Source organism: Pogona vitticeps, chromosome 5 (assembly GCF_051106095.1).
Source record: "Pogona vitticeps strain Pit_001003342236 chromosome 5, PviZW2.1, whole genome shotgun sequence".
NCBI classification, from domain to species: domain Eukaryota; kingdom Metazoa; phylum Chordata; class Lepidosauria; order Squamata; family Agamidae; genus Pogona; species Pogona vitticeps.
The window spans coordinates 99793967-99815941 of record NC_135787.1 but is presented as its reverse complement, the minus strand read 5'-3'; the positions used below and the strand labels follow the sequence as shown (position 1 = coordinate 99815941).

General features: G+C 43.0%; 1 protein-coding gene across 1 annotated transcript; it reads left to right on the top strand.

Moving 5' to 3' along the window:
- The first annotated feature begins 1154 nt into the window (after positions 1-1154).
- KLHL42 (kelch like family member 42) lies at positions 1155-20576 on the top strand. The gene is made up of 3 exons (XM_073000918.2): positions 1155-2082; positions 15484-15677; positions 16936-20576. Exons 1-3 carry the CDS (start codon positions 1226-1228, stop codon positions 17379-17381), a joined length of 1497 nt encoding a protein of 498 aa, XP_072857019.2. The 5' UTR covers positions 1155-1225; the 3' UTR covers positions 17382-20576.
- Positions 20577-21975: the final 1399 nt, after the last annotated feature.

Sequence of the window (21975 nt, the reverse complement as noted above, 5' to 3'; positions counted from 1 at the left end):
ATATTATAATATCCATAATATTACGATGCATATAATAGGGCTCATATTGGCAATACATTAGACTAGCCCACATCAGGGACGTGGTGGCGCTGCGGGTTAAACTGCAGAAGCCTCTGTGCTGCAGGGTCAGAATACCAGCAATCGTAAGATCAAGTCCACTTGACAGAGTGAGCGCCCGTGGCTTGTCCCAGCTCCTGCCAACTTAGCAGTTCAAAAGCATGGAAATGCAAGTAGATAAATAGGTACCACCTTGGTGGGAAGTGTTCCGCGACTAGTCGCGCTGGCCACGTGACCATGGAAACTATCTTCAGACAAATGCTGGCTCTACGGCTTGGAAACGGGGATGAGCACCGCCCCCTAGAGTCGGACATAACTGGACTAAATGTCAAGGGGAATCTTTACCTTTATACCTCACAGAACTGTTTGAGGCGGTATCTCAGACATCTGAGAGGACCCTATACACACCTGAAGGCTATAATAATGATGTGGTCCTCAGTTTCTCCTGCATTCAACACAGGGATCACTGGCCTATCTTGCAAAGTTTACTGAGTTTATGAACATCACTTCCACCCTTTCAGAAAACACGGGAGCATGGCTTACGCCTCAGGAACCGTGAGGAGGTCTAATGCAGGCTGCTGGTGCCCCCACAACGCCGCAGCCATAGCTCTGCCATCGCCCGGGCAACCAGCTTTCCGGCAAGCGAGGAAAGGCGCCCCCCCCTCCACGTCCTCCCAAGCGACTCTCCCCTTCCACAGAGAATGTCCGACACCAACGTTTGGCGGCGGCGGCCGGAGCAAGGCGGGCTTTTCCCCGCCGCGGTGGGGTTGTCAACCCGTGCGTGGGAGGGGGGGCTCCTGGCCGCGCGGCTGTGAGGCCAGCTTGCTAGGCGAGGCGGGAACAAGAGAGCAGGAGAGCAAGGGCAGCGGCGGCGCTCCCTAGACTGCACCGCCCGGTGCGTCGCAGCCTTGCCTTTTTAGGGCTTTTTTCCCCTCGGCGGAGAGTAGCTGCAAGGCGCCACTGAAAAGCAGCCCGGCTGTCTCCGCATCCCGCGCTTTCCCGGCGTCCTGTTCTTTTCCCGGCCGGGTAGTGGGTGGGGAAAGAGACCGAGGAGGAGGAGGAGGAGGAGGAGGAAGTCCGGGAGGAGGAGGAGGGGGAGGAGCGTGGCTTATGGGACGGCTGCGGGTGAGGCGGGTTGGGGGGGCAGCCGGGGGTGGGCTGCGGGGAGATGTCCCGCGCGCAGGAGCCGGGCCCAGAGGACGACGATGGCTCTCCAGGGGAAGCGGAGGAAGAAGTGGTGCAGATCCGCTTGGGCGACCGGTCCTTCCCGGTTTGCAAGAGGAAGCTGATCGAGCAGAGCGATTACTTCCGAGCCTTGTACCGCTCCGGGATGCGGGAGGCGGCGGGCCCGGCCCCGGAGGTGCAGCAGCTGCGCGGGGGGCTCAGCGCGCTGGGCTTGGAGCTGGTGCTGGATTTCATCAACACCTCCTGCCTCGCGCGGCTGGAGCGGGAGGAAGAGCGCCCCCTGCTGGAGGAGCTGGTCGAGGCGGCTTCCTACCTGCAGGTCCGGCCGCTGCTGCGCCTCCTCCTCTCCCAGGTCAGGCTGGCCAACTGCCTGGAGCTTCACCACCTGGCCCAGATCTATGGCCTCCAAGACCTGCAGGACACTTGCCTCGACTTCATGGCTGACCACTACCACCAGGTGCTTCGCAGACCTGAGGCCCGCCCTCACCTCCTCCTACCTGCCACCCTGAGGCAGCAGCTGAGAGAAAGGCGCATGAAAGGCATTGCCGTCCTGGTGGCCATGGGCAACTTCACGGGACCCTTTCCCTTGGGCCAGCACTCCCAGGAAGACCCGCCATGTTCCATGCTGAGGTATGACGAGCTGGCCCAGAGGTGGCTACCGCTGCCAAACAACCTACCTCCAGACTTGGTCAACGTACGAGGTTATGGGTCAGCAGTCTTGGACAACTACTTGTTCATTGTTGGTGGCTACCGCGTCACTAGCCAAGAAATATCAGCAGCCCACTGTTACAACCCATGTCTGAATGAGTGGAGTCAGATGGCTTCAATGAATCAGAAAAGGTAAAGCCTTTGGGTTGCACTTATTATGTGCTGTCTTCAAACAGCATGCTTGGGCCCAGCCAGCCATGCACCTGCTCGCAAAACAGTTCTTGGAAGACTGAGCAATTTATAGTTACCAAAATCAACCTTGTCACTGTGGAATAAACAGACCAGTTTTCAAGGGGGTGGCTGGCAAAGCTTTGTTAGGTTGGTTAAATGTACACAATATGGCAGCGATGGTGAACCCATGACACGCATGCCACAGCTGGCGTGCAGAGCCCTTTCTGTAGGTATGCGAGCCATAAATTTCCGGATCACTACTCCCCCTCTCCATGCAGCCAGACCTCAGGAGGTGGCTGCAGCCATGGTGCTGGCATTCCAACAGGCGTTGGGCCAGGATCTGGAGCAGCTGGTGCTGGTGTCGGATCGGGAGTGGGGTCTCGAGGCACCTCCCCCTTCCACCGCCACTTCCTGTTTTGCTGCCACCGGCCAACGCCCGCTGGTTTTTTCTTTTCCCTTTTTCCCCTGTTTGGGCATTTGGGTGCAAAAATGTTTGCCACCACTGCAGTAGGGTAGCACTAGTGTGGGGGTTTTTGGCTAGTTAGAAAACATAAAGGAATGCTCATCTGCGGCTCTTCATTGATCTGAGTCAGTGGCTTTGCATGCGATGCTGCAGGGCCTCAACATTTCTTTTCACTGACCCAGAGGAAGAGGTTGAGGAATCCTTTATCAGATTTGCAGGTGACACAGACCTAGGAGGAACTGTTTAATACATCGTGAAATGGGCATATAACTCAATATGAGCTTGATGGAGTGGAAATCTGTGGTGAAGCTAAATAGATGAAATTCAAAAGAGACACATAAAGTTCCACATCGAGGCAAATAATATAACTCAAAAATCAAATTACAAGTATAGGATTGGGAATTCTTGGCTTAATAAAAGAACATGTGAACAAAATCTTGTTGGTCAAGTTGAACATGAGTCAGCACTGTAAAGCACATGCAGAAAAGGCAGATAGAATTTTAAGCTACATGAAGAGAGCTGTCATTTGCATGTCTTACTAAGTGATCTCAGATGAATTGTTCCTTCTGTTTCTGTTTGTTCACGTAGAAGTCCCTTGTATGACAACTGGTAATACCTCCTCAAACAGGTTCAGAAATTGTCCAATTACTTGCATGAACGGACTGTTGTGTCACCAACATGAACGAACAATTCTGCTCCGTAAAATAACGTAGACTGTTTAGAATGGGTTCTCAGGAGGCAGCAGAGATAATCGATGATCCCAAGATGAACTCAGTAAAGGGATGGAATAGATTTAAATTAAAGAGGGTAGATTTAAGTTGAATTTCAGAAGAAATGCTTTTTGATGTTTTAGTCCAACTGATTTTTTTCATTAGGTTATCTAACTTGCAGCTGGAGATAGATAAACAAATATTCAAGGAATACCTTAGCACCTTCAAAGAGTTCAGATCTCCAAGGCCAGATGAACTGCATCCGAGAGTAGTGAAGGAACTAGCTAAAGAACTCTCAGAACTGCTATCCATTATTTTCTTGAAATCATGGGAAACGGGTGTGGTGCCAGAGGACTGGACAAGGGCCAATGTTGTCCCTATCTTCAGAAAGGGCAAAAAAGAGGAACCTGGGAACTACAGGCCAGTCAGCCTGACATCAATCCCTGGCAAAATTCTGAAACAGATCATAAAGCAGTCGTTGTGCAAGCACCTAGAAAGCAATGCAATGATAACTAGAAGCCAACACGGGATCTGTCAAGAACAAATCCTACCAAACTAATTTGATCTCATTTTTTGATCAAGTCACCTCCTTGATAGACAGAGGGACTGCTGTAGATGTAGTATATCTTGACTTCAGCAAAGCTTTTGACAAAGCATTTTGCCATGATCTCCTGATTAGCACGCTAACTAGGTGTGGGCTGGATAGATCAAGTGTCAGGTGGCTACACAATTGGCTACAGAATCATACTCGGAGCATAATGATTAATGGGTCCTTCTCTAACTGGGAGTAGGTAACAAGTGGGGTACCCCAAGGCTCAGTCCTGGGCCTGCTGCTCTTCAATATTTTTATTAATGACTTGGATGAGGGAGTGCAGGGAATGCTGGTCAGATTTGCAGCTCATACCTGCAAATTGGGCGGAATAGCTAATACCCTAGAAGAGAGAAACAAAATTCAAAATGACCTTGATAGGATGGAACACTGGGCTGAAATTCAACAGGGATAAGTGCAAAGTACTGCATCTTGAGGAAAGAAACCAATTGCACAGTTACAAGATGGAGGATAACTGGCTCGGCAAAACAGCAAGCAAGGAGGATCTTGGAATCACAAGCTAAATATGAGCCGACAGTGTGATGTGGCTACCAAAAAGGCAAATGCTGTTTTAGACTGCATTAATAGAAGTATAGTTTCCAAATCCCATGAGGCGCTGGTCCCCCTCTATTCAGCACTGATTAGGCTTCACCTTGAGTATTATGTCCTGTTCTGGACACCGCACTTCAAGAAGGATGCTAACAAATTGGAACAAGTTCAGAGGAGGGCGAAAAGGATGATCAGGGGGCTTGAAACCAAGCCTTATGAGGAAAGGCTAAAAGAATTGGGCATGTTTAGTCTTGAGAAAAGAAGGGTGAGGGGTGATATGATAGCACTTTTCAAATATTTGAAAAGCTGCCATACAGAGGAGGGGCAAAATCTGTTCTCGATCATCCCAGAGTGCAGAACACACAACAATGGGCTCAAGTTAAAGGAACCCAGATTTCGGTTGAATATCAAGAAAAACATCCTAACTGTTAGAGCAGTATGACAGTGGAACCAGTTACCTCGGGAGTTGGTGATTGCTCCAACACTGGAGGCATGCAAGAGAAACTTAGACAATCATCTGGCAGATCTGCTCTGATTGTATTCCTGCACTGAGCAGGGGGTTGGACTTGATGGCCTTGTAGGCCTCTTCCAACTTCACTTTTCTATGATTGTCATGGTTAATTAGGGAGGCACCAAGATATATCTCTGTTGCATTGCTGCATGTGTGAGTAGACACACAACTGAGATGTGCTGTCAGTTAGCTGTGGCAAGTTGTCCAGTCTGACACAAACACCAGTTTGTGGATTAGAGCCATTGTAAAAGGCACATGCAGTGGAACTGATTAGCAAATTGAAATGCATTACCTGCACCTCAAGCCACACAAGTTTCTTTAAAATAATAATTTTGGCTTAAACTTTTTCTTCATACCATTTAGGGAGTATGAGAAGCAATTTTTCGATGTTTTAGACCAGTGGTTCTTAACCTTTTTGAAAGAAACGCCCCCTTGAGGCATTGAGGAAGTTATCATCGCCCCCCTCGCCATGGTGATGATATCTTATTAATATTACTTACTTACTTACTTACTTACTTACTTACTTACTTACTTACTTACTTACTTACTTACTTACTTACTTACACTTAAATCCAATGACCCCTGGAAAAAAATTTCAATTCCAAGAAAATGAAATGCCCCCAAAAAGTAACATTTAATGATTTAGTTGCAAGCGAATTTTAAGACTCAAAAAGAAATATTAAAAGGGCATAAAAACAAACCGCAATGCAGGAACTAAAAATTTCAAGACAAAAACTCTGAAACTAAATTAAGGTTGGAGGAAAATATATATTCATACACATTGTAAAAAGGCTGCAGCCATCTTCACATGTTTGGCTTGCTCCAGCGCCCCCCTTCTGCTCCAGCGCCCCCACGCCGCCCCTTTTCGTTCTACTGCCCCCCCTGAAAAATGAAATCGCCCCCTGGGGGGCATTATCGCCCACGTTAAGAACCACTGTTAGACTAGAGCTACCCAACAAGTTTGGGCCTCTCACATCTTGAAAAAACTCTTTTTTGCCACTAGAGGGCTTTTTCAAATAAAAATAATTTTTAAAAGAAATAATATTTGGGGACTGGACAGAGCCCACATGTGGGTGGCATCCTCAAAAAATAAAAAAAGATAGCAAAGCTTGCTGCTGATATACCACCCCTTAATGCTTAAACCACTTTCTGGGCAGTTTATGATTTAATTACTCAGGCTACACTTTGCCCCTCCCCCCAGCAAGCTGGGTATTCAGTTTGCCGACCTCAAAAGGATGGAAGGTTGAATGAACCTCAAACTGTCTGTCTGAGACTGAACCCAGGTTGTGAGCCAAGTTTTTACTGCAGTATTGCAGTTTAACCACTACACCATGAGGCTCAGATGGGAGTGGGTGTCCACTTCTTGCCTATAGGGAGGGTAGATGCTCCCATGGAGCAGATTCTTTAGCAGCTACCCACTGGGCAAGCTGTAGACTTGCATTTCTCATATTAAACAAGCGGTTAGAGTGAATAGCCCACAAGACTTCCTCCAGTTTTGCAAATTCTGTGCCTAATTCCATCTTCTTGGGCAATTTAGGGAGGACATTTAGCCAGATAGGATGACGTTCTTGCAAGTTCTCATGGATTCTGTATCAATACAATGCAATATTGTAATGTACATTTGAGCTGCTGTGTAATAGAAAAAGAATTAGAAATACTTGACTCATTTCAGCTACTGAGAGGCTGGAAAGAGCAAGTAACTTGGAGGCTGCCTTCGCACAGAAGTAATAATTTATAATATTGTCTTCTTGTTTAATCTTCAATGGGGTGCATCTGGAAGGAAAGACATAGAAGGATAATTTCCACTCGGTTGTATTTTTGAACTAATGCAAGTAGAGCTTGAATTCTTAGCTACTGTCTCATTGGTGTGTAGTCATTGAGAATATACAAAGTTTGCATTAGTCAGGGCTAACTAAACAAGGAAAGGGTCTCTTCCAGTCTCCCTCTGCCCCCAGTTCCAAGCTGCATATGCCATTAGTAACTTAGCGAGCCTTTCAAATGCAGAACACTTTAATAAACCCTTTAATAAAGTAAATTTTTGATATGAGTGCTGCCTTATTCTTGATAAACATTTGATCATCATTTCTCACAAGTGGTAGGATCTTTGATGGAAGAATTCAGTTATCTTCCATATGTGTCATTGCTAGCTCTGATATGTCCTTTTCTAGTGATAATTTAAAGGACAATAAAAGCAATATGGCATGCATTTGATAAACAGCATATTAGTTAGCTCAACAGCTTGCAAAACGCAAGGAACAGCTTGCAAAACGCAAGGAAGCTGGATTAGCACTGATTTGTCACCTTTGGATGGAGCAGATCTTCCTACTATGCCGTTCTCTTTAACTATACCCTGAAAGAAGATGCTTGGGCTCTGAACGTCTTGTATTTTCTATGTTGAAGTTTTTTATTCTAAGTTGTAAATATGTGTTAGCTGAAAACGGTAATCAAGGACTGACTAATCTAGTTTTAAACAACATATTCTAAAAATGTCTATTTAGGCTACCATTTTTTTTCTTCCAGCAGTATTTAGTGGCAAACAAGGTTGGTGTTCCACTGCAATTGTTACGTGGCATTGACATAAACCTAATCATGGCTCCCTGTTGAAGATATGCAAGTAAAATTCCCTATATTCATCTTCCTGTGATGAGTAATAAGTCACTTCCAGGCTGTGAATCAGGAATTCAGTTTGCAGTCTTATTTAGGCAGTGTTAAATGTCCTTGTTTTGGCTGCAGATGGTGCTCTGATTCGTTGTCCAGGAAGTCCTTCATAGTTCAGTGAAAAAGGGGGGAAAGGCCTTGTCATCCTTGTACATAATCTGAAGGCAAGGGTGGGGAATAACTTTATTAGATCATTACAAAGTTACAACCATAAGATGGCTGATGGAACTGAGGACAACATTGTCATCCAACCACTAGATAATACAGTGGTGCCTCGCGGGCTCCAGTTGACACATCTAGTGCATAGATTAAATTTTATGTTTTTATCTCTATTCCCAGCCGAAAAGGAACTTTTGGTTTTGATACAGGGCGATGAGGGTGGGGGTGCAGAAGGCAAGCCTTTGTCTAGCAGAGACAACTCAAATAAACTAATGTTGACATGCCATCTCTGCCAAATGAGAGACTAGAAAGCTATATTCCAGTTTTCAAAGCCTTTCCTTTGGGTAGGCAATCTGAGGAAGAAAAGCTGTATCAGACCCAAAGTTCTATGGACATGTTGTGTACATGTTTTCCAGAATATGACCTCTTACCTTTTGAAGTGTAAAAAAAAAATGGAGGTCTCCAAGTTCACAAATATTGTTACTGGAAACCAAGGATAAAATCATCCATACCATGTTAAAAAAAAAGAAAGAAAGAAAAAGGGGGAAATAAATTCATTTGAAATGTGGTGCTGGAGAAGAGCCATACAGACACCACAGACCACCATAAAGGGAGAAAAGTTGGTGCTCAGTCAAGTCAAGCTGGAACTTTCACTAGAGCAAAAATGAGTAAATTGAGGTTATTCTACCATGTGCATACAGTCGTGCCCTGCTGAACGATTACCCTGTTTAACAATGAATCTGCTTAACGTTGACGTTTTTGCGATCGCTTTTGCGATTGCAAAACGATGGTTTAAATGGGTTTTTTTCGCTGTGCGATGATCGGTTCCCTGCCGATTTTCGCTTTGCAACGATCAGTAAACAGCTGATCCCCGGGTTTCAAAATGGCCGCCGGCTGAAGAAAAATGCCCCCGCTGTTTTTAGGACTGATTTTTTGCACTACAGGCACCGAAAATGGCCACCCCTATGGAGGATCTTTGCTGGATGAGCAGGTATTCAGCCCATTGGAACGCATTGAACGGTTTTCAGTGCGTTTCAGTGGGTTTTTTAATTTCGTTTGATGACGTTTTCGCTCTATAGCAATTTCGCTGGAACAAATTAACGTTGTCAAGTGAGGCACCACTGTATAATGAAAACACAGAAATGACCATCAAATACAGTATTGTTGGGAAAAGACCTAACACGAGACAGATTGTTTCAATAAAGAAAGCCACAGCTGTTAGTTTGTAAGACCTGAACAGAAAGTACTGAAAAAGACAATTTTGCTCAGAAGGGGGGGCAGTAGGAAGAGAGAACAACTTAATATGAGATGTTGCTTTGCAAGATCTGAGCAGAGCTGTTAATGATATGACATTTGGACATAATTAACTCATATAATCACCACACATCAGAAGTGACTTAATGGTACATAACGTCTTTGGAGGTTTTTTCCTTAATAACCAAACAATGGTATAGTGACAAGACAGGTGGAATTTTTGAGACTATGAGAGGATCTAGGCACCAAAATTCTGGTAACAGAAAGTAGGACCATTCCTGGTCACAAAGCAAAAAACAAAAATGAAACAAACAAAAAAAACCACCAGTAATTTCACAGTTTGTGCTAATTCCCTGGAGATACATGACAAAATGTCCCACTTTCTGGAGGACTATCACTCCTTTACTTTCTTTAAAACAAACCATTTTTTTACTCTTTCCATAATAGCTGGAACCTTTTTGTTGACCTGTAATTCTCCCTAGCCCCTATAGTACATGGTATAATCTGCCTGGCAAGTCTGTACCATGCATGCTCAGTTTATGACAAAGTCACTGTTTTTCCCATTTCGAAGGTCTCTTGTGAGGATCATTATTTCAGCCGCTGCAGCCTGTATTATTATTTCCAAACTTTAAAAAGTGGGTGGGGCCAATCATTCTCTTTTGAGATAAGGAGGATCGGTATTTTCAGTATTTATTATAATTATTTATTTATTTTATTTATATCCCACCTATCTGTTCGGTTAAGACCACTCTAGGCGGCTTACAGCAAAAAAATACACAAATATATATAACCAGTTTTTACATAGTAAAACACATTACAGCAAGATGGAGGCAAACAATGGAGAAAGGAGGAAAGAAAGCACCAGGAATTGACTGGAGGGAAGGCCTGCCGAAACATCCGTGTTTTAATTGATTTTTAAAGATACCCAGCGAGGGAGCCACACAAATCTCTGGAGGTAGGTTGTTCCAGAGGTGAAGAGCCACCGCCGAGAAGGCCTGATTTCTTGTCTTTTCCTTCCGGGCCTCCCTCAGTGTTAGGCCCCTCAGCCTCACCTCCTGGCTCGCACGAGTGACATGGGTAGATCTTGGTGGGAGCATGCGTGCCGCCAAGTATCAAGGCCCTAAACCGTTTGGGGCCTTGTAAGTAAACATTAAAACTTTGAAGTCGATGCAGAACCGAATGGGCAGCCAATGCAGTGTGGCCAGAATAGGAGAAATATGCTGGTATTTTCTCACTCCTCTAAGGAGTCTGGCCGCCGCATTCTGCACCACCTGGAGTTTCCGCATCAGCCTCAAAGGCAGCCCCACGTAGTATTATGTCTCACCTTTCTATTGTTATGGAACTCGAGACAGATAACATATGCTTCCAGATCATCTCCATCCAAGTTCTGACCAGATCCAGGTCAGTTTAGCATCAGCAAAGCTATTGCTTTGTACGCTGTCAGGTGATGCCACCAATAAACATTCATATTATTTTAATCAGAAATATTATTTGGCGGAGACAGTTGATTGCATTTGGTACTTGTCATTCATTGCTTGCAGCAACGAAGTTACCTAAATGCGTAGATGAACCAGCCCTCTGTTTGTCACAGGATGGATATGATTTAAATCAAATTGATTAAAAATCATAATTTAAATTTTTAAAAAAATCAGTTTTCTGATTATTTAAATTAGTTTTTTTATTACAATCGTGGTTTAAATCAAGAGTGATAGAGTTCTTAATCCCTCTTTTGACAGCCTCCAGTAGTAACATTTATACTGGCTTTTAAATTCTGTGCCATGCTAGTATGCAAACATAAAGCTGAGTTTGGGATTCTAACCCAAATTAATTAGTAATAAAACAGGTTGGAAAATTCAAATATTGTATTATTAATTTTTCCAAGGGAAATAGTGTCTTATGCCCTTTTATAGCAAATGTGTGCATGTTGTCAATCAGTCTTAGATGTCTGGTTCCCTTCAGTTTCACATTGCCCTTGTCTACCATTCTGTATTTGCAAAAACTAATTCCAAGACAGATGTGACACTTTGAAAATGAGTGACCTCAAGTAATTGCTGCTGTTGTTCACATCTCTCTCACTGTGCAGATAACCCAGATGCTTTCAGCTGGAAAATATTATAGGAGGATGGAGAGGTACACAGTGACCTAATTGTAAAGGTCAGCAAAGTCAGCTCTAGAACTATTGACTTTTTTGTTCTGTTTTTCAAACAGGGATAATGCTTTTCATTGTTATGTTGTTGTTAAAAGAAGGAAAATTCTATCTAGAAAGGAAAGGGGGAAAAACACCCTTCCCCCCCCCCAAAGCTCTTGCTCACTATCACATGCTCTAGTAGACATATAGCCTATTGTCTTAATTTCACCTCTAGCATTTACTCATTCAGCAGATGCAGGAAGGAACTTGAAAGAAAGACATGTAATGACAGTGTACTTATATATATATATTCCTGTTATGGGAGAGACTGAGCAGCCTTTGAACTGGGGAGGAGAGATTAAATCCATTATTTTTCCTGACAAAGTTCCTACTGGCACTTGTAGAGTCTTCCATTGAAATGGGCTTAGCATCTGACAGGGAAGAAATTGTTGCCAGGATCATGGCAAGGAGAAATCGAACTGCTCACCACCAACAATCTTCTGCTGATTTATGCTCTTGTAACCTAATCTCATTAGATCTAATTATGCCCTCTGGGGCAACAGAGAACTGGTTCCTTTGGTTTCTTATATGTAGTTGACTTTTGAGGAATATTATTGCACCTCTTTTTTCTCTCTTCCCTGGACCATACCCAGTTCCTTGAATATTTTCTTGTAGAGTCATTGATCATTGTTCTGGCCTCCTCTAATTTGGCTCAGATTTAACTTTTTCTTTTTACACCTTCAGTCTTGATGTCCTTTTTATGTACAGTTGTGTTCAAAATTATTCAGCCCCCAATGCTGTAAAGGGGTTTAGGGACTATAGTGTACATTTGGAATTGTATTCAGAATGAAATCCTACAAGGACGTTTTAAAGAACCAAATGCAACTAAAATAACATCAATTGTTTATATAATACAGTAGTAAATGTTTCTTTTGTGGTTTCTTCATTGCCACAATTATTCAACCCCTTAAAGACTACCACTCTGAAGAAGAGAGGTTCATTCAGGTGTTTTCGATCAGGTATTGAAAACACCTGTGGATGTCACCGAGCACCAATCAAGCATAATAAGCACCAATTAGGCAGCTTTAAAAGGACTGTGATACTCAGCTCCTTCTAGACATTTACTGGTGTGGTTACAAACATGGTGAAGTCAAGAGAATGGTCCAGGAAGACAAGAGAAGAGGTGATTTGTCTTCACAGGAAGGGCAATGGCTATAAGAAGATTGCAAAGAAGTTAAACATACCAAGAGACACCATAGGAAGCATCATTCGCAAATTCAAGGCAAAGGGCACTGTTGAAATGCTACCTGGTCGTGGAAGAAAGAAGATGCTGACTTCAACTGCTGTTTTCTACCTGAAGCGTAGAGTGGTGAAAAGTCCCCGTGTGACTGCTGAGGAACTGAAAAAAGATTTGTCAGATGTGGGTATAGAGTTTCAGCTCAGACAATAAGGCGCACACTGCGTAATGAAGGTCTCCATGCCAGAACCCCCAGGGGGTTCTTTCTTGCTGTCTCCCAAGAATAAGAAGAGTCGACTGCAGTATGCCAAAAGTCATGTGGGCAAACCACAAAAGTTGTGGGATAGTGTTCTGTGGACTGATGAAACAAAATTAGAACTGTTTGGGCCCATGGATCAACGCTATGTTTGGAGGAGGAAGAACAAGGCATATGACGAAAAGAACACCTTGCCTACTGTGAAGCATGGCGGAGGGTCAATAATGCTTTGGGGCTGTTTTGCTTCTGCAGGTACAGGGAAGCTTCAGCGTGTGCAAGGTACCATGAATTCTCTTCAGTACCAGGAGATATTGGATGAAAATGTGATGCAGTCCGTCACACACCTGAGGCTTGGGAGACGTTGGACCTTTCAACAGGACAATGATCCCAAGCATACCTCCAAGTCCACTAGAGCATGGTTGCAGAGGAAAGGCTGGAACATTTTGGAGTGGCCATCGCAATCACCAGACGTAAATCCGATTGAGAACCTCTGGTGGGACTTAAAGAAAGCAGTTGCAGTGCGCAAGCCTAAGAATTTGACTGAACTGGAGGCTTTTGCCCATGAAGAATGGGCGAAGATACCCGTAGATCGCTGGAAGACACTTGTGTCAAGCTATGCTTCACGTTTAAAAGCTGTTATAACTGTAAAAGGATGTTGTACTAAGTACTAAGATTGAATGTCACTTGGGGGTTGAACAAAAACTAATAATGATGTGAGCACAGAAAAGACATTTGTGGTTATTTCATTATAAACTTAAGGTTATATTTCTCTGACCTACAAGTGCCTCTTTCATGTAAATGTAAGCAAGATGACTGAATGATCAAAATCAATGTCAAAATGGCCAAAACATTCAATTTCAGTGGGGGTTGAATAATTTTGAACACAACTGTATATTATTGCCAAACCAGGCATTCTCCATTGTATGCTTGTGTAGGCATCCTTCAGGCTCGAGACTGTGTATGGAGGACTTGGAACAGCATCTAGTGTGGCTGAGAAAGCCATCTGCAGCCAACTCAGTTCCATGTCAATGACAGTTGTATTGAAAGGCGTCATCTATTTCCTGCAGGTCCTCAGAAAAGCCAGGAATCATTGTCCGAACATTCCAGGTGCCCAACTTTAGGGCAGAAGTTTTCTTATGATTGGTGCATGGTGCAAGGTTATCGATCTGCTTGTTAGCTTTCACCCTAAACCCCACGCACCCCGTGAATTTAACAGACCATGGCAAGGCAGCACCTTAGTGGTTGAGGGCTGCCCAGCTTAAGGTGGGCAGTATCTACCTAGTGAGGTGCAATGACCTCTCCCACTATCGGAAGTAGTCCCTGGTGTCATGCTCTACACCAATTGAGCAAATACTTATAACCGGTAACTGCTACTTCCCATGTTATTTTGATGCTGTATGCAAAGCTGTTGTGTCCTCTCCAGAGTATGAAGCCTGGGTAAAATAATAAGGATAATAGACTGTTACCCAAGCAGAAAATCCCTCCTCTCCACGTTACTGAAATAGTCCAATGGAAAGGCAAAAGCCAGTACAACTGGTTCCAACAACGTTGCAGGAGTTGCCAGAGCATAATTGTACATAGTCACGAACTGCGTCCAGGACTCCAGCTCCGGATGTTGCCTCTAGGTTAACTCCTGAAGCCTTTTCCATTGGTGGATATAGCCACAAGGCAGTGGAGGTTTGAAATTGGAGTTTTCCTTCTCCTAGATGGGCTGCCTTCCAAGGCTAACAAGCCCCACCTACCTGGAATTTTTATTTGAATTTGAATTTTTGAATTTTTATTGGTCTTTCCCTGAACAGAAATTTTTCACTGGTATCTGCTGAATTCCACTTTGTCAGTTTTAGTCCTGTTTCGCATTGTGTCAAGGGTTCCTTCAATCTCTTTGTCCAGGATGATGATCCAAATATTGAAAGATACTGGGCCCCAAACAGAACTGTGTGGCACCCAATTCTGGAACCTCCCTTGTTTGATTATCAGCAATTATTGGGAGTGGTATTTTGCCTAGTTGCAGACACCTAATGGTTCTCTAACCCAACCAGGTTGCCAGCATAAAATTTGATGTGGGTTTTATCAGATATTTTGTGGAAATCAAGATAAATCACATCCACAGCAGTTCTGCAATCCACTAAGCAGATGACCTAATTTTAAAAATGGACACATCTAAAGTGGCTCTTGCTATGAACCACATGCAACAAAATGCTTTTAAATAAACTGGTTACAATCTGTTACAATATCTTCTTCAGTGTTAAAATCAGACAGATCAATCAGAAATGTCCAGTATCTTTCTCCCCCTCGATCCCTTTTGAACAGTGGTCCCCAACCTTTTCTGAATTGTGGACCAGTTGGGGGGGATGTTTGTAGGGGGGTCCCCCCACACTTGCAGGTGGGTGGGGTGCACTCATGGAGGGACACGCTTGTGCGCATGTGCAAAGGAGGGGTGTGTGCTCACAGAGGGGAGGTGTATGCGCACGTGTGCATGAACAAAGGGGTGGGGCGCGCTGATGGAGGGTGCTCACGGGTGGGCAGGGCACCTGTGCATGTGGGTGGCAGGCTGTGCGTGCATGGGGTGGGTGGGTGAGTCCATGCGGGGGGCGGGAGATATATCTCTGCGGCCCAGTCCTGCCATGGCCATGGACCAGCACCGGGCCATGGACCAGGGGTTGGGGACCCCTGCCTTTTGAAGACATTTCTCTGTAGTCCTGTGACACCTGACTTTTTCTCCAGGATAAGTTGTGTAGGGTAAACCTCAAGGTGTACAGATTATATTTTTGTTAGTAGCTTGGATGAATATCCTGATGGAGATTTTTGGTTACTCTCCTATTCATTTATTCATTCATTTATTGTACAGATCGAATTTCAAGCTCTTGGCGGTCAGTGGAAAACTCTATGCAATTGGTGGGCAGTCCCTCTCCAATGTTGAATGTTACAACCCAGAACATGACTGGTGGAACTTTGTGGCATCTTTACCAAACCCACTTGCAGAATTTTCAGCGTGTGAGTGCAAAGGCAAGATTTATGTCATGGGAGGCTACACTACCCGAGGTAAGGCAGGGATCAGGAAAGAATCATTGTTTGTTTGTTTTGTTTTACAGCTGCAAGTTCAAATAGATTCAAGGTAGTCAAAGCAAATCAAGCAGTGTCAATTTAAGAAATTTGGGGCAGGTGACTGTTTAGTACCTTTTAACTATTGTAGCATTTTAAACAAATGGAATATGTAAAATCAAGTTCTTGATCATCATGACTGTGGATATGAGTAGGAATTTTGGGAAAGTTATTTTATTCATTTATTACAATATTTCTGAACTTTATTAGCAGATCTCAGGGTAGGATGGAATCAATGAAGTCAACGAAATTCCAAAACAAGTATAAGTAATTGACACACAGCTTAAACCATTAACTCAAACAAAGTAAAACTGGCTGAAAAACAAGATATGTTCTCGCTAGCCCAGATGCTCAAGTGATGTCAGCTTTAACTTGGTGCCAACGTAAGGGCAATGTTAGTACCAACCAAGCTTCCAAGGGAAGAGCACTCTGCAGCTGGGGTGATATACCCAAGAAAGCCCTCTCCTGTGTCCCCACAGACTATTGTACCAATGTGGAACACAGCAAAAGACTCCACACTCCCCAAAAGAACACCAGATCTTAATGACTGAGCAGATGTTGCTGGAGGGAGGGGCATTGTTAAATAGTTACGAGAAGATTCCGTGTATTAGGAGAATCTGAGCATGCAATATACTATCAAACTGAAATCTCTTGGTCTAAGGTAACAAAATCACTTTTATTCTATTTTACTTTTAATTTTTAAAAAACTATTTGAGTTTATAAAAAGAATGTCCGAAATGGACACACTGGCTAAAATCCAATAGTAAAGTAGCCCCACACAAGAATGGCTTTTCCACTTTAGAAAAGTTGGCTGAGCCAAGTAAACATACAAATGTTAGCAAAGAGTGAATGTTAAGAGTTACTGGAAATATTTGGAAACTGTGTCCAGTTTGTTATCCCTGAACATGTTAGTTCAGATATGAAGTTTAGCAAACAAATAGCTGGCATTGCTTTCATTATGATCTTAATTAAGTTAATGGACAAAAGTCTGTTTACTGCATGTATTGTTTTTAACTTGCCTTATCATAGTTATACTGCAGAGGATAGTAGGGATGCTTTGTCCACATTCTGAAAAGGATGGAGTGCTGTAGATCTTAAAACAGAGCAGCTAACCAAGCTACAAGTGTGTGCTTTGGTCTCCAACTGAGAATGGAGCTGAAGTTTGATTTCTGCATTAAACATTTTCTCTGTATTGCAGAGCGCAACTTGAGTGTCTTGCAGTACTGTCCGACCTCTGACAACTGGACTAACTTTGGACTGTGTGGCGTCCACATCCGCAAGCAACAGATGCTGTCAGTGGAGGAAACCATCTACATAGTTGGAGGTTGCATCCATGAACTGGAGTCAAATAAAAAATCTAGCCAGAATGAGGACATGTTAATGGTACAGTCCTATAATACTGCCACCAAAGAATGGCTCTACCTCAAAGAAAACACATCGAAATCTGGCCTTAATTTGACTTGCACTCTGCACAATGATGGGATTTATATACTGACGAGAGATGTCACATTGTCTACGAGCTTGGAGCACCGGGTTTTTCTCAAATATAATATATTTTCAGACAGCTGGGAATCACTTAGGCACTTCCCAACCTTTGGACAAAATATGTTGGTCTGTTCCATCTACTTGCCAAATTTGATCTGATTGTAAACACAACCATCTTATTTGTGCCCATAAATGTCCATATTTGCAGAACAAGGGGTTTCTTCCTCTAGCCATCATTTCTTCCAGATGCCATTTACTCCCGTGTTGCTATTACTGTTATTAATTTGATTTACTCTTAACAAGGTACATAGTGCAGGTACTGGCCTCTGCTCTGGGAAACAGGCAGTTGGCTTCAGTGAGTGACAAAACTAGGGAGGGAAAAGATAACATGCATAAAGGCAACTGTGTATTTAAGCATTGCTTCAGTTGAGGATGAAGGTAAACAGATTGAGACGACAGCTTTGTGAAATTGTATATAGAAGCTTAGCAAGAGCAAGGGCCAAAATGCTTTGTTTCTTTGCTTCCAGCTGAAGATAGCAAATGAGGCACACAGTAATGAAAATTACGTCTGTGTGGATGGGGTTTACTTGGCATGTGCAGTCAAGATGGTTTGGAAAGATATGATTGATGAGCTATTTTATTAGAAATATGTAAAAACACCATAAGTGGTTGTATTGCTCTTTGTGAGTCCTGTCTGCAACAGACGATGACTCAGCTGGAAGGCAAGTGCACCTATGCATATAACTTCCATCTGCAGTAGACACCTTGCAGTCAGAAGTGCAACATTTTTCTGCTGTGGTTCACCACAGAAAGTGGTGTCTTCTGGGCAAGGATCTGAAGGAAAGGAGAAAGAGAGATTCCCCCTCCCCCTCCCCATTGGAGCTGGAAGAGTAGGCTCAATCACTTAAAATGACCAGGAGACTTTGGCTGTCCTCAGAATCGCCAAAGTGGTTGAATTATGGGAGCCAGGGTTCACAGAAAAAGCAGTGGAGATTTGTGCTCAGTGCAAGTGAGAATAGAAAGTTAGCAAAGATATTTGATCTGGGCCATTCACTGGTCTGAGTGACTGAAAAAATGTGGGATTCTGTGACTGGGTATTTTGACTAAGGAGTGGAAAAGCCAAATAAGAATTTTGGGTCCCATTTCAGTGAATCAATCAGTTTTTACTATAATCACAGCTCAGCCAGGACTTTGTGTAAAGTGTGATTTTCCATACATAGCAAATGCACTTCTGTGGCTGCTTTAAAAGGAATTCTGCAACCTGTTCTGTCAACTTAGGTGTAAGATTCTTTTTCTGAACCACTCATTTGTTTATGTATTAGCCTCCTTTCTGCTAATGTTGGAGAAGAGAAAAAGAAGCAAGGTGATCTCAAAGATATTTCACATGTCGTAATCTAAGAAATAACTAAACTCAGTGGATGGTTACATAGAGAACAAGCTACTTGCTTTGGGGCCAAGCTAGTTACAACAGCTATAGACTTTGTATTTCCAAAAGAGCTGAATGTAATCACACAACAGGCTTAAAAAATGGACGGTCCATTTGTGGAATTCTTCCACAAGGGGTAAACCCACCCAACTTGTTAGTTTGCCTCCCCTGATTTCTGACATTGGAAGTGTGCACAATATGGAGGAAAGCCTTAGGCAGTGGGAAGGTAGGAGGTGGATGGGGAAATTCCAATAAGTGCAGGGGAGATGGCTTTTTTTGCTGTTAAAATTAGACTTCCACCAGTGATTGTGTCAGTGCCAATTTGAACAATGCTGTTGTCATGCCTAGCTTAGCCCTTTAAAGAAAATTATATTGCTGAAATATTTCACTATCTTGTGAAAGAACTACTAGTGTCACTTGCTGCTTTTACTTTGTTCTGTTCCTGAATACAACATGTTAAGCTTTAAGACCGATCAAAGCTTTCACCATAATTCTGTGCTTGGTGGGAGAATCAAACAGAAAAGAACCAGAGTGGGCAGGTATTCTAGTTCTGCTCTACGGATAGAAGAGAACAGCCCTGCTATATCAGATTCAAAACTCTGTCAGTGTTTGTATACTGGCAAAACTCTGCAAGAAAGACTCTCTCTTTGTGGTTCCCCCACAGTGGGTGTTGAGAGATAGGCTGCCTTTGATGTAATGTGACCAGTAGCTGCTGCTGCACTGTCACAGAGAAATTATGATTTCTTGCTACCCCTGCTGCTAACCACACTGTAAAACTTTAACTTAAAACAATACATTTGGATCAGGCTCTATCACAAGCACTGCCTCCTAAAGATCAGTCTGCGTGGAATTTTTCCATCATGTGTGGAAGGTGGCGGCTCTTTGTCAGACGTGGATGGTTGCAACCGTTCCTGAGAAGTTAGTAAAATCAGGCTTCAGTTTGCGAAGTCACAAAAACTGTGCTGTAAACCATTTTAACACTATTTGCAAGAAGTGCACCAAGAAGCCAAATTGTCATATTTATTCTTATGCTCCATTCCAAGAGCTTTCTAAAGGAACTCTGGGAAAAAAATCTTTCTGGTATTCCCTTTGCTGCTTCATCTGCCTCGTGAAGTTTATCTCCTCCCCTGACGTCTCCCCAAGAAAACAGCTTTGGAACAAATCAAGGCAGCTGAGGCAGAAATGCATAGACGTTTTCGTTGGTGTACGTCATACGTGAGCCATTGCTTTTGGCGTGAGCTAACTGTAGGCCCTTACCAAAATGTCAAATGCTTGTGTAATATTTTTTTTAAAGGCAGCATAATATGGGATAGGATGTATATCACCTCCTTCCTGCATGGATAGATCAATAGGAAGCTTGCACTCTCATCTTTAGGTGGTAAACACAGTTTACGGATGCGCATGGAATCCACTCCTAAGCCTTTCCTGGATTATGCAACTTCCACCTGCAGTTTGATGTCTGAATCCTACCCAATGGAAGGAAAATCTCTTTGCATATATGAAAACAGTATGCCAAATCAAGATTAAGTCTGCTTTCCTGGCAGTATTTGGTTATCAAATCCCTTCCCTGCAATCTGAAAGAGAAAAGTCTTGGCATCATATGTAGACTGTACTTTGGTGCAATAATACAGGCATCTTTCTGTAACCCAGTTGGTAGTGTCAGTAGGGGAAACATCAGGAAATGGTGTACCTAGCTTTACATCTTGTGGAAGAAAGGAAGCATGTAAATGAAATAATAAATGTGTACATTTGATGTGGTATTTTCATAAGAGTCACATGTTTAAGGATATCACCAAGGGACAAAAATTTGAACATGACCTAGTGTACGTGCAGATGGACAGCTCCTGACACTGCCAATAAAAATATTACACAGCTTTTCTATTCCTTTCTTCCCATATTTTGTAGGAAATAAAAAAAGATGTAAGCAATGGGGAAACTCACAATTACAAGTGAAACACATAAACACAGCTTGTAAAATTTCATGAATACAGCTATGTAATCGGACGATAAAAAGATTTAGAAATGCATCTAGTGCCTTTTTATCTGCATGACTTTATGATGTGATAAAATACTTATGTGGATCAGTTTTTCTCAATGATTGTCTTGAATTTCCTTGAAATACCGCTACATTAAGCGTGTGCATGTTTAAAAAAAAAAAAAGAAAGGAAAAGGAAGATAGCAATTTGGTGGTGGATAAAAATATCTTGTATCAACTGACCTTAATCCATTTTTATATATGGCAGATCAGCAGCCCAGAATTGGACTGCTTTGGTAGTTGTTACATCAGAAATACATCCATATTTAAACTGAAGTACAAAACTTGTGTGAAACAGCTATTGGCGTTCTCAAGGGATTCTAACAAATAAGTGGATGCATATATAGATGATGAGCTGAGTGAATCTTTGTCTAGTCCAGGCAGGCAGTTGTATTGGAGCCTGCATTTCAGTGATAGAACACATTGCTTGCATGCCAAATATCCCAGATTCCTCCCCTGGTATCTCTAGGTTAAAAGGGTCAGATACAACGCTTAACAGCATCCTCTTGCTTTGTGAGGTTAAAATGCAGGGCTGAATCCAGTATATCCCTGGTCAGAGCAACAGACTCTGTTTTTCTATATGAGATTTAAATCAACTTTCATAGAATCTGGACTGTTACATATATGGTCACTGTCAGTGCAGTGTAAAGCCCAGATATGAGGTGTTGATCATTAAAACCAAAATATTGATCTGACATAAACCAACAAAAGTGAAAACTGCTTCTAATATGTGTTGTAAAAGGCCCTGAGAGTATGACCTAGGGAGTGTCTACTTCAAGACTGTCCTCAGCCATGGATCTCCAAGTAAGCCTTAGATAAAATCCCACTCTACTCATTTATTTAGCAATTTGATAGCTCTCTCACTGCTATAGGTGTGTCTTCTGGAACCCTGGAATGTGTGATTTGGTGAGGGACAAGATTCTCTGCTGAAGTTTAGAGGGCACATTAGAACTCCTTAGCAGAGGACTTTAAGTCTCCTGCCAAACTACAAATCCCATAATTCGTTAGAATGGAGCCACAACAGCTAGAGTGGTGCCAAGCTACTGTCTCCCACACTAATTGCCACCATGCCTTGTGGATAATATGTTTTAAGGATAATAAATGTGTGTTAGGTGCTGTAAACATGGCCAGGCCCTGTAGAGGTACACAGGTATAGAGGGTTCTGTCTTAGCTGAATTAGAAATATTTTGCCTTTTCTCATTGGAGACCTACACCCTTCTGCTGGAATTCCCTGGAGCCTTGGTGTCAGCTGCCACACATGACTTAAAGCTATAGAAATACATTACCTCATG